Source organism: Sciurus vulgaris (genome assembly GCF_902686455.1).
Source record: "Sciurus vulgaris genome assembly, chromosome: 9".
Taxonomy (NCBI): domain Eukaryota; kingdom Metazoa; phylum Chordata; class Mammalia; order Rodentia; family Sciuridae; genus Sciurus; species Sciurus vulgaris.
In genome coordinates, this window is record NC_136469.1 from 73,505,321 (window position 1) to 73,518,490 (window position 13,170).

The 13,170-nt window shown below is 36.4% G+C and overlaps 1 protein-coding gene across 6 annotated transcripts in view; it reads left to right on the forward strand.

Moving 5' to 3' along the window:
- KLHL8 (kelch like family member 8) overlaps nt 1–13,170 on the forward strand; it is a 73,135-nt gene that overhangs the window by 52,453 nt on the left and 7,512 nt on the right. For all 6 annotated transcript variants that reach the window (XM_079153280.1, XM_079153278.1, XM_079153282.1 and 3 more), the window contains 2 exons: nt 12,362–12,530; nt 12,755–12,914. In XM_079153280.1, the coding sequence (XP_079009406.1) occupies nt 12,362–12,530; nt 12,755–12,914 (329 nt within the window). The remainder of the gene's footprint in view (nt 1–12,361; nt 12,531–12,754; nt 12,915–13,170) is intronic.

The window sequence follows — 13,170 nt, forward strand, 5'->3', positions numbered from 1 at the left end:
CTGGTATCATAGATGTCAGAAAGATCACATAAATTTTGTAACAAGTAGGAGATTAAATTTGATGATCTATTATTTTCCTTTTTCAAATTTAAAATTCACAGAATAGGGTGAAGATTTCAAAGCCCACGTAAAACAGTTACATAACTGATAGAAGAATATCAGCTCAGTTTTTGTGATTTGGGTTTTTTTTTTTTGTGGTACTGGGCATTGAGCCCAGATTGCATGCTAGGCAAGTATCTACATTGAGCTACATCCCCAGGTCCTTTAAAAGATTTTTTTATTTTGAGACAGTCTTGCTAAGTTGCTCAGACTGGCCCCAAACTTGGGATCCTCCTGCTTCAGGTTCCCAAGTAGCTAGGATCACAGGAGTGGGCCACCACGTTAGTACCAACTGCAGTTTTGTTAAAAGAAACAAATAAAACTAACAAACCTTAATTTCTGACATTGTGGTTCATGTGGTTTGCATGCTTCAGTTTTTTTGTTATCAGAATGTACAATTTTAAAGACTAGGGAAACAGCTCAGTGGTAGAGTGATTGCACAAGGCTCTGGGATCAATCCCTAGCACTACAAAAAGAAAGGAAGAAGGGAAGGGGAAATTTTAAACTGAACTGCACATTGTGTACGTTGCCATACAATTTAAGTCTTTTTAACTAGGGTTTTTTTTTAAGATTAGGAATTAGAAAAATGTTCCTCTAAAAAGAATTTTAGTCTTTCCCCTATCATGAGAAAGACTCCTAGGAAGGAAAAGCTAATTCTAAAAATGCTATTACCTCCCAACATTTACAGTTGACATTTCATACTTTAATAGAGCTTGTTTTATGCTATGAAATAATTACAAATAATTTAAATTTTAATGCATGGATTAAAGTGGGGGGAAAATTCCAGAGTACATTTTTTCCATATAGTCTTGTCTCTTTAATCTTTTAAAATCCTGAGTATCTACAGTGGCAATCCAACTATAAAAAAATAATAAAGCTACAATTATTTGATCATATCATTTGCTTATAATTTGTATTCACCCAAATCATCTTTTCAACATGCATTTCAACATGTTTTCATATCTAAACTATCTGACCACCACAACGCTTTTCTTCTTTTTACTAAAAGGAACACTGTTTGAAGGTGTGTCTTTACTGAAACCTGTCATTCTTTATATTTATTTATTTATTTTAATTAGAGATCATAAATTTACATAGGGCAATATTATTTGATTCATTCTGTTTTTTTTCCCTTCCTGCCCACCACTCCCACCCCTCTTTTCCCTCTATACAGTCCTTCCTTCCTCCATTCTTACCACCCTCCTTTTCCCTAACCCTAAACCTAACCCTAACCCTAACGTTAACCCCTCATACCCCCTTATATGTCCTCATCTGCTCATCAGCAAGATCATTCGTCCTTTAGTTTTTTGAGATTGGCTTATCTCACTTAGCATGATATTCTCCAATTTCATCCATTTGCCTGCAAATACCATAATTTTTTCATTCTTCATGGCAGACTAATATTCCATTGTATATATATGCCACAGTTTCTTTATCCATTCATCAACTGAAGGGCATCTAGGTTGGTTCCACAATCTGGCTATGGTGAATTGAGCAGCTATGAACATTGATGTGGCTGTATCTCTGTAGTATGCTGATTTTAAGTCCTTTGGGTATCGGCCAGGGAGTGGGATAGCTGGGTCAAATGGTGGTTCCATTCCAAGCTTTCTGAGGAATCTCCATACGCTTTCCAGAGTGGCTGCACTAATTTGCAACCCCACCAGCAATGTATGAGCGTACCTTTTTCCCCACATCCTCGCCAAAACCTATTGTTGCTTGTGTTCTTGATAATCACCATTCTAATTGGGGTGAGATGAAGCCTTAGGGTAGTTTTGATTTGCATTTCTCTTATTACTAGAGATGTTGAACATTTTTTCATATATCTGTTGATTTCTTGTACATCTTCTTCTGTGAAGTGTCTGTTCATTTCCTTAGCCCATTTGTTGATTGGATTATTTGTATTCTTGGTGTAGTTTTTTGAGTTCTTTATAGATTCTGGAAATTAGCGCTCTATCTGAAGTATGAGTGGCAAAGATATTCTCCCACTCTGTAGGCTCTCTCTCCACATTACTGATAGTTTCCTTTACTGAGAGAAAGCATTTTAGTTTGAATCTATCCCAGTGGTTGATTCTTGCCTTTATTTCTTGTGCTATGGGAGTCCTATTAAGGAAGTCTGATGCTAAGCCAACAAGTTGAAGGTTCGGACCTACTTTTTCTTCTATAAGATGCAGGGTCTCTGGACCGATTCCGAGGTCCTTGATCCATTTTGAGTTGAGTTTTGTGCAGGGTGAGAAATATGGATTTCCACTTTTCCCAGCACCATTTGTTGAAGAGGTTATCTTTTCTCCATTGCATATTTTTGGAACCTTGTCTAGTATGAGAAAATTGTATTTATTTGGGTTTGTGTCCATGTCCTCTATTCTGTACCATTGATCTACCTGTCTATTTTGGTACCAATACCATGCCGTTTTTGTTACTATTGCTTTGTAATAGAGTTGAAGATTGCGATTCCCCCTGCTTCGCTCTTTCTACTGAGGATTGCTTTAGCTATTCTGCGTTTCTTATTCTTCCAGATGGATTTCATCATTGCTTGCTCTATTTCTGTAAGGTACGTCATTGGGATTTTAATTGGAATTGCATTGAATCTGTATAGCACTTTAGGTAGTATGGCCATTTTGACAATATTAATTCTGCCTATCTAAGAACATGGGACATCTTTCCATCTTCTAAGGTTTTCTTTAATTTCTTTCTTTAGTGTTCTGTAGTTCTCATTGTAGAGGTCTTTCATCTCTTTTGTGAGATTGATTCCCAAGTATTTTATTTTTTTCGATGCTATTGTGAATGGGGTAGTTTTCCTAATTTCTCTTACTGAAGATTCATCACTTATGTATAAAAATGCATAGGATTTATGAACATTGATCTTGTAACCTGCTACTTTATTGAATTCACTTATGAGTTCTAAGAGTTTTCTGGTGGAATTTCCTGGTTCCTCTAAATATATAATCATGTCATCAGCGAATAGGGATAGTTTGAGTTCCTCTTTTCCAATTCGTATCCCTTTAATTTCCTTGGTTTGTCTAATTGCTCTGGCTAGAGTCTCAAGAACAATATTGAATAGAAGTGGTGAAAGAGGGCATCCCTGCCTTGTTCCAGTTTTTAGGGGGAATGCTTTCAGTTTTTCACCATTTAGAATGATATTGGCCATGGGCTTAGCGTAGATGGCCTTTACAATGTTAAGGAATGTTCCCACTACCCCAATTTTCTCTAGTGTTTTGAGCATGAAGGGATGCTGTATTTCATCAAATGCTTTTTCTGCATCTATTGAAATAATCATGTGATTCTTAACTTTCAGTCTGTTGATATGGTGAATGACATTTATTGATTTCCAGATGTTGAACCAACCTGGCATCCCTGGGATAAAACCCACTTGATCCTGGTGCACTATCTTTTTAATGTATTTTTGGATGTGATGTGCTAAAATTTTGTTGAGAATTTTTGCATCGATGTTCATTAAGGATATTGGTCTGAAATTTTCTTTCCTCGATGTGTCTCTGTCTGGTTTAGGTATCAGGGTGATATTGGCTTGATAGAATGAGTTTGGGAGGGTTCCCTCCTCTTCTATTTCATGGAATACTTTGAGGAGTATTGGAATGAGCTCTTCTTTAAAGGTTTTGTAAAACTCGGCTAAGAACCCATCTGGTCCCGGACTTTTCTTCGTTGGTAGGCTTTTGATGACCTCTTCTATTTCATTGCTTGAAATTGATTTATTTAAGTTGTGTATGTCCTCCTCGTTCAGTTTAGGTAATTCATATGTCTCTAGAAACTTGTTGATGTCTTCGAGGTTTTCTGTCTTGTTGGAGTATAGATTTTTCAAAATAGCTTCTAATTATGTTTTGTATTTCACTTGTGTCTGTTGTGATATTTCCTTGTTCAATCCGAATTTTAGTAATTTGAGTTTTCTCCCTGTTTCTCTTTGTTAGTGTGGCTAAGGGTTTATCAATTTTGTTTATTTTTTCAAAGAACCAACTATTTATTTTGTTAATTTTTCCGATTGTTTCTTTTGTTTCAATTTCGTTGATTTCGGCTCTGATTTAACTATTTCTTGTCTTCTACTACTTTTGGTGTTGGTCTGCTCTTCTTTTTCTAGGGCTTTGAGCTGTAGTGTTAAGTCGTTTATTTGTTGATTTCTACGTCTTTTGTTGAATGCGCCCCATGAAATAAATCTTCCTCTTAGTACTGCTTTCATAGTGTCCCAGAGATTTTGATATGATGTGTCTTTGTTCTCGTTTACTTCTAAAAATTTTTTTATTTCCCTCCTGATGTCTTCTGTTATCCATTCATCATATAATAGTGTATTATTTAATCTCCAAATATTGGAGAAGTTTCTGTTTTTTATTCTGTCATTTATTTCTAATTTCAATCCATTATGATCTGATAGAGTACAAGGTAGTATCTCTATCTTCTTGTATTTGCTAACAGTAGCTTTGTGGCATAAGACATGGTCTATTTTAGAGAAGGATCCATGTGCTGCTGAGAAGAAAGTGTATTCGTTCTTTGTTGGATGGTATATTCTATATAAGTCGGTTAAGTCTAAATTGTTGATTGTGTTATTGAGATCTATGGTTTCTTTATTCAATTTTTGTTTGGAAGATCTATCCAGCGGTGAGAGAGGTGTGTTAAAATCACCTAGTATTATTGTGTCGTGGTCTATTCAATTTCTGGAATTGAGAAGGATTTGTTTGACATACATGGATGAGCCAATGTTCAGGGCATAGATATTTATGATTGTTATGTCTTGCTGATTTATGCTTCCCTTAAGCAATATGTAATGTCCTTCTTTATCCCTTCTGACTAGTTTTGGCTTGAAGTCCACATTATCTGAAATGAGGATGGATACTCCAGCTTTTTTGCTGTGTCTGTGTGCATGGTATGTTTTTCCCATCCTTTCACCTTTAGTCTATGGGTATCTCTTTCTATGAGATGAGTCTCTTGCAGGCAGCATATTGTTGGATTTTTCTTTTTAATCCAATCTGCCAGTCTGTGTCTTTTGATTGATGAGTTCAAGCCATTAACATTCAGGGTTGTTATTGTGATATGATTTGTATTCCCAGTCATTTGACTCATTTTTGTTTTTTGACATGATTTGGTTTCCCCTTTATTTGGCTATTCCTTTAGGCTAGTTCCTCCCGTTGCTGATTTGCATCATTGTTTTTCATCTCTTCCTCATGGAATATTTTGCTCAAAATGTTCTGTAATGCTGGCTTTCTTTTTGTAAATTCTTTTAGCTTTTGTTTATCGTGGAAGGATCTTATTTCATCGTCAAATCTGAAAGTAAGTTTTGCTGGGTATAAGATTCTTGGTTGGCATCCGTTTTCTTTCAGGGCTTGGTAAATGTTGTTCCAGGCCCTTCTAGCTTTTAGGGTCTGGATTGAAAAATCTGCTGGTATTCTTATTGGTTTCCCCCTGAATGTAATTTGATTCTTTTCTCTCATGGCCTTTAAAATTCTGTCTTTATTTTGTATGTTAGGTATTTTCATAAATAATGTGCCTTGGTGTGAGTCTGTTGTAATTTTGTATATTTGGAGTCCTATAAGCCTCTTGTACTTGGTTTTTCATTTCATTCTTCAGATTTGGGAAATTTTCTGATATTATTTCATGAATAGATTGTTCATTCCTTTGGTTTGTTTCTCTAAGCCTTCCTCAATCCCAATAATTCTTATATTTGTCCTTTTCATGATATCCCATAGTTCTTGTAGATTCTGTTCATGATTACTTACCATCTTCTCTGTTTGTTCAACTTTGTTTTCAAGATTAAATATTTTGTCTTCAATGTCTGAGATTCTGTCTTCCAGGTGTTCTATCCTATTGGTTATGCTTTCTATGGAGTTTTTAACTTGGTTTATTGTTTCCTTCATTTCAAGGATTTCTGTTTGTTTGTTTTTTTTTTTCAGTATCTGTAACTCTTTATTGAAATGATCTCTTGCTTCCTGTATTTGGTCTTTTAACTGTTGATTGGTGCGATCATTTAATGCGTACATTTGCTCCTTCATCTCCTCCTTCAATGCCTGCATTTGCTCTTCCATCTCCTCGTTTGCTTCCCTGATTATCTTAATTATGTACATTCTGATCTCCCTTTCTGACATTTCTTCTGCTGTGCTGTCATTGGGTTTTATTGATATAGTATCTAGGTTTGTTTGGGACATTTTCTTCCCTTGTTTTCTCATATTGGTCAGATATCAGTGGGACTTTGTGATATTGCAGAATTCTTCTATTGGCTTATAGTGTCCCTGTAGATTTCCAGTGTATCACCTTCCTGCCTTCAGTAGCCTGAAGTCTTGGAGTAACTAGATAATGCAGTGCTTCCAAAGAAAGCTGCCCCTAGCCCGCTACTGGTTCCAGGACTTGGAGCTGGCTCTGTGTGGAAAGGCTCTCACTGGGGGGCCTGCTCCGAGAAGCTAGCCTGGAAAGGCACTTCCCGCTGAAGGGGGCCAGGCTGCAGGCTGCTTGGGGAAGTCCCTGGCTGCCCTATCCTGGTCCCTGAAGCAACCTGGGGGCAGTAACTCGCCACCCTGGTTCAGGGAGTTGAAGCTTGATTCTGTGCAGGAAGGCTCTCACTGGGGGGCCTGCTCCGAGATGATGGAGAATCTGGCCCTGTGGGAGAGCCCACCGCCGGAGTGTGCAGAGCTGCCTGGGGAAGACTCTCGCTGCCCTACCCTACTCTAATAAGCCACCCGAATCCGGGCCTGCTGCCCGGGCAGCGCTTCCCCGGGTGGGGGAGACTCACCCCGTGGTCTATTTTAGTCCGAGTCTCTCAGTGCCTCCCCTTCTTGAATCCTGGGTTCTGGAGTGACTGGAGATGCAGTCACCCTCTAGTCCGCCATCTTGGATCACCCCCGAAACCTGTCATTCTTACAAAGCATGTCTGAGTTGAATTCTTCATCCAACAATAAAATATGCCCAATGTAATACGTACCAAATGATGAATATACCACTTCATTTTCTTCTACCGGCAATAAATAAGATAGCCAGGGTCCCTGCCTCTGTAAAGCTTATGTTTGAGAAGGAAAGATAAAAATAAAGATGTAATTTTAAGGGCAATAATATTAGCACAGGGCAAGAAAAGGATCCTTGAGAAATGGAGATCTTAATAAAGTCTCATTTAAGAGCTGAAGGAATTAGAGAACTTAACCAGGTCAAGTAACTGTAGGTGAGGTAAGGGTGGTGCATGGAGAGAGAAGATGAGCCTGGAGGTGAAAGAGTTGAGAGCATGAAATAAATCCATTGTGGCTGAGAAAACAAAGGAAAGAGTAGTAGAAAATAGGTGGAAAGAGCAGGCAGAGAATGAGGGCTTTTTAGGTTTGCCAGTAATACTTTATCTGATATGCTTTTGGATGGGAGTAGATATACATGTGTGTATGTTTGTAATATAAATTTATATAAAATATATTTCGTAGGCAAGTGATAGATCAGATTTCTGTTTTCAGAGATTATACATGCAAAATGGAGGAGGGATATGAAGATGACCAATGTAAAAAGAGTCTGACCAAAAAGGGTTATTGTAATAGTTTAGTCAAGAAATAATAGTAGTTTGGAATAAAGTGGTAGAAATTGAAATAGAGAAAAAAGGATATATTTGAGAGAATAGTTCACCGGTATACGATCAACAAGACTTTATGATAATTAGACATGAGCAGTGAGAAGAACAGAGGTAAGAATAATTCTTCAGTTTCTGATTTAATCATTTATATAGATAGTGGTGCTGTTTTCTAACTGGATAAGCATTTGGTCAACCAGATAAAATTTGTATTTGTCTTGTCATGGACTTATGTTAGTTTTCTGTTGCTATATAACAAATTACTACAAAGTTAGTTTTAAACAACACGCATTTATTAGCTCATGGTTCAGAAGTTCTGCAGGTTTTTTTGGGTTTTCTACTTAGAATTTTATTGATAGAATTTGGTTTACAGGACTAAATTTCTTTTTTTTAAAAATTAATGAACACCAATATGTCACTTTATTATTTGAATTATTTTCCCATTTGTCACATTCTTGCCAATGTTTACACAATCAGGAAAATCAACCAGAATTGGAAGCAGCTGACACATCAGTTTTTACTTGGTAGGGATTCTTTAATTCAATCTCAGGGCTAGTCTTGAAATTGGTGTCAAGATTGTCACATCTTTATATAAAAAATACTCATAAATCTAATGCATCTCTATTCATAAGTGATGAATCCTATGAAAGAGAAATTAGGAAAATGACCCCATTCACAATAGCCTCAAAAAAAATAAAACACTTGGGATTCAATGTAACAAAAGACGTGAAAGACCTTTACAATTAAAACTACAGAACTCTAAAGAAAGAAATTAAAGAAAACCTTAGAGGATGGAAAGATCTCCCATGTTCTTGGATAGGCAGAATCAATATTGGCAAAATGGTCATACTACCAAAAGCACTATACAGAGTCAATGCAATTCCAATTAAAATCCCAATGATATACCTCATAGAAATAGAGAAAGCAATCATGAAATTCATTTGGAAAAATAAGAGACCCAGAATAGCCAAAGCAATCCTTAGCAGGAAGAGTGAAGCAGGAGACCTCACTACCAGACCGTCAACTATACTGCAGAGCAGTAGTAACAAAAACGGCATGGTATTGGCACCAAATAGGCAGGTATACCAGTGATACAGAATAGAAGACACAAAGACAAACCCATATAAATACAGTTATGTCATACTAGACAAAAGTGCAAAAAACATACAATGGAGGAAAGATAGCCTCTTCAACAAATGGTTCTGGAAAAACTGGAAACCCATAGGCAGCAAAATAAAATTAAATCCCTCTCTCTCACCCTGCACAAAACTCAACTCAGAATAAAGCAAGGACCTAGGAATTAGACCAGAGATCCTGCACCAAATGGAAGAAAAAGTAGGCCCAGATCTTCATCATGTCAGCTTAGGCCCACACTTCCTTAACAAGACTCCCAAAGCACATGAAATAAAAGCAAAAATCAACAAATGGGATGGATTCAAACTAAAAAGCTTTTACTCAGCGAAGGAAACAATCAATAACGTCAAGAGAGGCTACAGAGTGGGAGAAAATCTTTACAACACACACTTCAGGTAGAGCACTAATCTCCAGAATTTATAAAGAACTCAAAAAACTTAACTTAAAAATACAAATTACCTAAGCAATAAATGAACTAAGGAACATTTCCCAGAAGAAGATGTACAATAGATCAACAGATATATGAAAAAATGTTCAACACCTCTAGTAATTAGAGAAATGCAAATCAAAACTACCCTAAGATTTCATCTCACCCCAGTTAGAATGGCAATTATCAAGAAATACAAGCAACAGTAAATGTTGCCATGGATGTGGGGGAAAAGGTTAACTCATACATTGCTGTTGGGTTGTAAATTGGTACAGCCACTCTGGAAAGCAGTATGGAGATTCCTTAGAAAACTAGAAACTGAACCAACTTTTGACCCAGCTATTCCACTCCTATGCCCAAAGGACTTAAAATCAGCATTCTACAGCGCTGCAGCCACATCAATGTTTATAGCAGCTCAGTTGACAATAGCTACATTGTGGAACCAACCTAGATGCCCTTCAGCAGATGAATGAATAAAAGTATTGTGGTCTGTATACACAATGGAATATTACTCAGCCATATAGAAGAATAAAATTATGGCATTTGCAGGTAAATGGATGAAGTTGGAGAATATCATGCTAAGCGAGATAAGCGAATCCCAAAAAAACAAAGGCCAAATATTTTCTCTGATAAGTGGATGCTGATACATAATGGGAGGGGGGTGCAGGGAGCAGTAAGGGAAGAATGGAGGAGCTTTGGATTGTGCAGAGGGAAATAAGAGGACAGGAGGGGATGGGAAAGATGGTGGAATGAGACAGACATCATTACCCTATGTACTTGTATGATTGCACGAATGGTAGTATTCTACATCATGTACAACCAGAGAAATAAAAAGTTATACTCCATTTGTATACAATGAATTGAAATGCATTCTGCTGTCATATATAACTAAATAGAACAAACAATAAAAAGGTCACATCTTTAAATACAGATAAAATTACCAGAAGTTCATAATTACATATATATGTGTGTATACACATACACACACATACAGAAAAATACAAGTTTGTTTTTCCACAATTTTAATTTATTCACTACTATAACTATATTTGCAACTTTTGAAGAATTTCTTATTTTTACTGGCCATTAGTCAGGGTAGGGAGGTCATTCTTAGGTACTTGCCACATGTTCCCCTCTGTTTTCAATAAAGCATCAGCATATTGAACTTACCTTGTTCTTTGAGGAACTCAAAATGGAGGAATCTCTCTGCTTTAAAAGCCTTGTATAGTCAAAAGATTAGGACCACCCCGGCAATATCCCTTTTGCCATATAATGTAGCATAATCATGAGGTAGCACGAGGAGCTGAATGTCATGAGGGAGCATCTCGACATTCTGCCTTCAGCAGGGAGATGGGTTTCATTTCAGATTAAAGTTAAGGTTGAAGAGTCAGCAAGACAGATTTGAAGCTAAAAGTGGAAATATGTCTGAATTTATGTTTGATTTATCTAACATAAATCCATGGAAGGAATGAGATTGCTGAGAAGGAGAAAGTATAGGGTGCTATGAGTTCTTAGGATCAAAACCTTAGGGAACTTTCTAATCTAATAATGTAAACATGCACATCTTCATACAGATATAAATATTTTGCAAGTCATAACTTTATACCCCAAAGGAAAGAAGCAGAAGAGACTAAAAATGAATGAGATAACATTATCCTTAATCTTTCCTAGGATACTCTTTTGTAAACACAGAGTTAGAATCTCTGGAGTAGCCACTTTGGTGCATATTGAGAATTGCTGGTCTGAAAGTCTGAAATTAAATATGCTGTAAAATCTGAAACTTTTAAAGCAGCACTCAAAAAGTCTTAAATTTGGGTTAATTTTATTTTGAATTTTCATATTAGGGCTGCTCAATCTGTAAAGTCTATGCAGATATTCCAAAATCTGATGTACTTCTGGTCTCAAACATTTCAGATGAGGGATGTTCAACCTGTAATAATACATAACACTAAAAATTGGGCCATGGAGCATTTGAAGTGCTTTACCTATATTAATTCATTAATAATAGCTGTGGCTCAATGAGGAAGTAAGGTAGTTGAGGTTTATGAAATTCTCTACTGCTGGGCATTTAGCTCAGTTAGAGTACATGCCTAGTAACTGCAGTTGCCCTGGTTCAGTCCCCAATCCTGCAAATAAATAACAATATTTCCAGTTTTAGTGACAGATAATAGTTTTAGAATATTTCATTTTTTATTGGTTCAGTGTGTTAAGAAACTGAAGCTTGGCATGGTGATGCAAGCCTATAAGACCAGCAAATCACATGGCTTTGGCAGGATGATCACAAGTTCTGGACCAGCCTCATCAACTTTGTGAGACCCTGTCTCAAAGTAAAATTTCTTAAAAAGGGAGTTTGGCATATACTTAAGTGATAGGGTACTTGCGTAGCATGTTCATCCCTGGGTTCAATCTCCAGTGTTGCAAAAAGCAAATAACATTATTTTTATCATGAGTATAGTAAATTAGTTTTAAAAGGAGCTAAGTCTTTTTCTTTCAAAATAAATAAATAAATAAATAAATGCTCTTCAAAAATAGAGCATTGTGCTAGCCACAGTAGCACATGCCTGTAATCCCAGCGACTTGAGAGGCTGAGGCAGGAATATCACAAGTTTGAGGTCAGTCTGGAAAATTTAGTGAAACCCTGTCTCAAAGTCAAAAAAGCTGGGGAATGTAGCTCAGTGGTAGAGTGCCCCTAGGTTCAGTCCCCAGTACTGCAAAAAATAAGTAGATAAAGCATTGTGATTTAAAGCTTTTAATATTAAAATAAATGAATATTGATTTGTGTGATGGTGTGATGAAACTCTGTAATAAAATGAATTCTGCAATAACATGGATGCAGAAATGAGAATTTGTTTTTTGACCTCCACAGCAAACCATTCTCTCACATTAGCGCCTCAGTTATACAACTGTATGTTTTACTAATTGATTATTTTGAACTCTTTTATACTATTTTGTTGGGTTCATTATTTGATCCGAGTTAAAGTAGCCTATGTAGGCTCTTGGAGTTGCACAACTTGGAAATTTTGGAGCCATCTGTTCAGAAGCAGGACAAATCAAAATAATGGAAACAAACCATATTTTTGATAAATGACTTGCATTAGCACAGTTTCCTTGCTATTTTTTTCCTGGAAACAACCCAGATGCTAAGTTATGTTTTATTGTTTTTACAGGCGAGGAATTGCCTTGGCTTCCTTAGGAGGACCGATTTATGCCATTGGAGGGTTAGATGATAATACTTGCTTCAATGATGTGGAAAGATATGACATAGAATCTGATCAGTGGAGTACAGTGGCACCAATGAATACTCCCCGTGGAGGAGTTGGCTCTGTGGCTCTAATAGTAAGTCAATATGGGCAACTTGCCCATTGAATTGCATTGAATCACATTCATAATCAAATAAAGCAAGGTCTGATATATTCATATCACCAGTTCATAAATATTGATTATATACCATATTATTTTATGAAATACTTCTTTCTTGCACATTATGTTCTACTGTTAGGACCATATATAAATCAATTCAAATCTAATGTCATATGTTGTATTTGTTTTTCTCCATTTAGAACCATGTTTATGCAGTAGGTGGCAATGATGGAGTGGCTTCTTTATCTAGTGTAGAGAGATATGATCCACATCTGGATAAGTGGATAGAAGTTAAAGAAATGGGTCAACGAAGAGCAGGCAATGGAGTTAGTGAGCTTCATGGTTGCTTATATGTTGTCGGTGAGTGGATTATATTTCTCTAAATGTGGCAGGATTTATATATATAACAACAAATATCATGAAATAACACAGTAACAAAAATTATATTTAGTCTGTAGTAGAATCAGTCCTGAGATGTGCTTTTGAATTCTTAAGGTTCACATTCATGCTTTTTTATTTAAATCTTCGTCTTTCACATTTAAAACTTCTTTTTCTAGGAACAATCTAAATCTAGAGGATTATATGTAAATGCAATATATACTTCTAAGACTTGTTT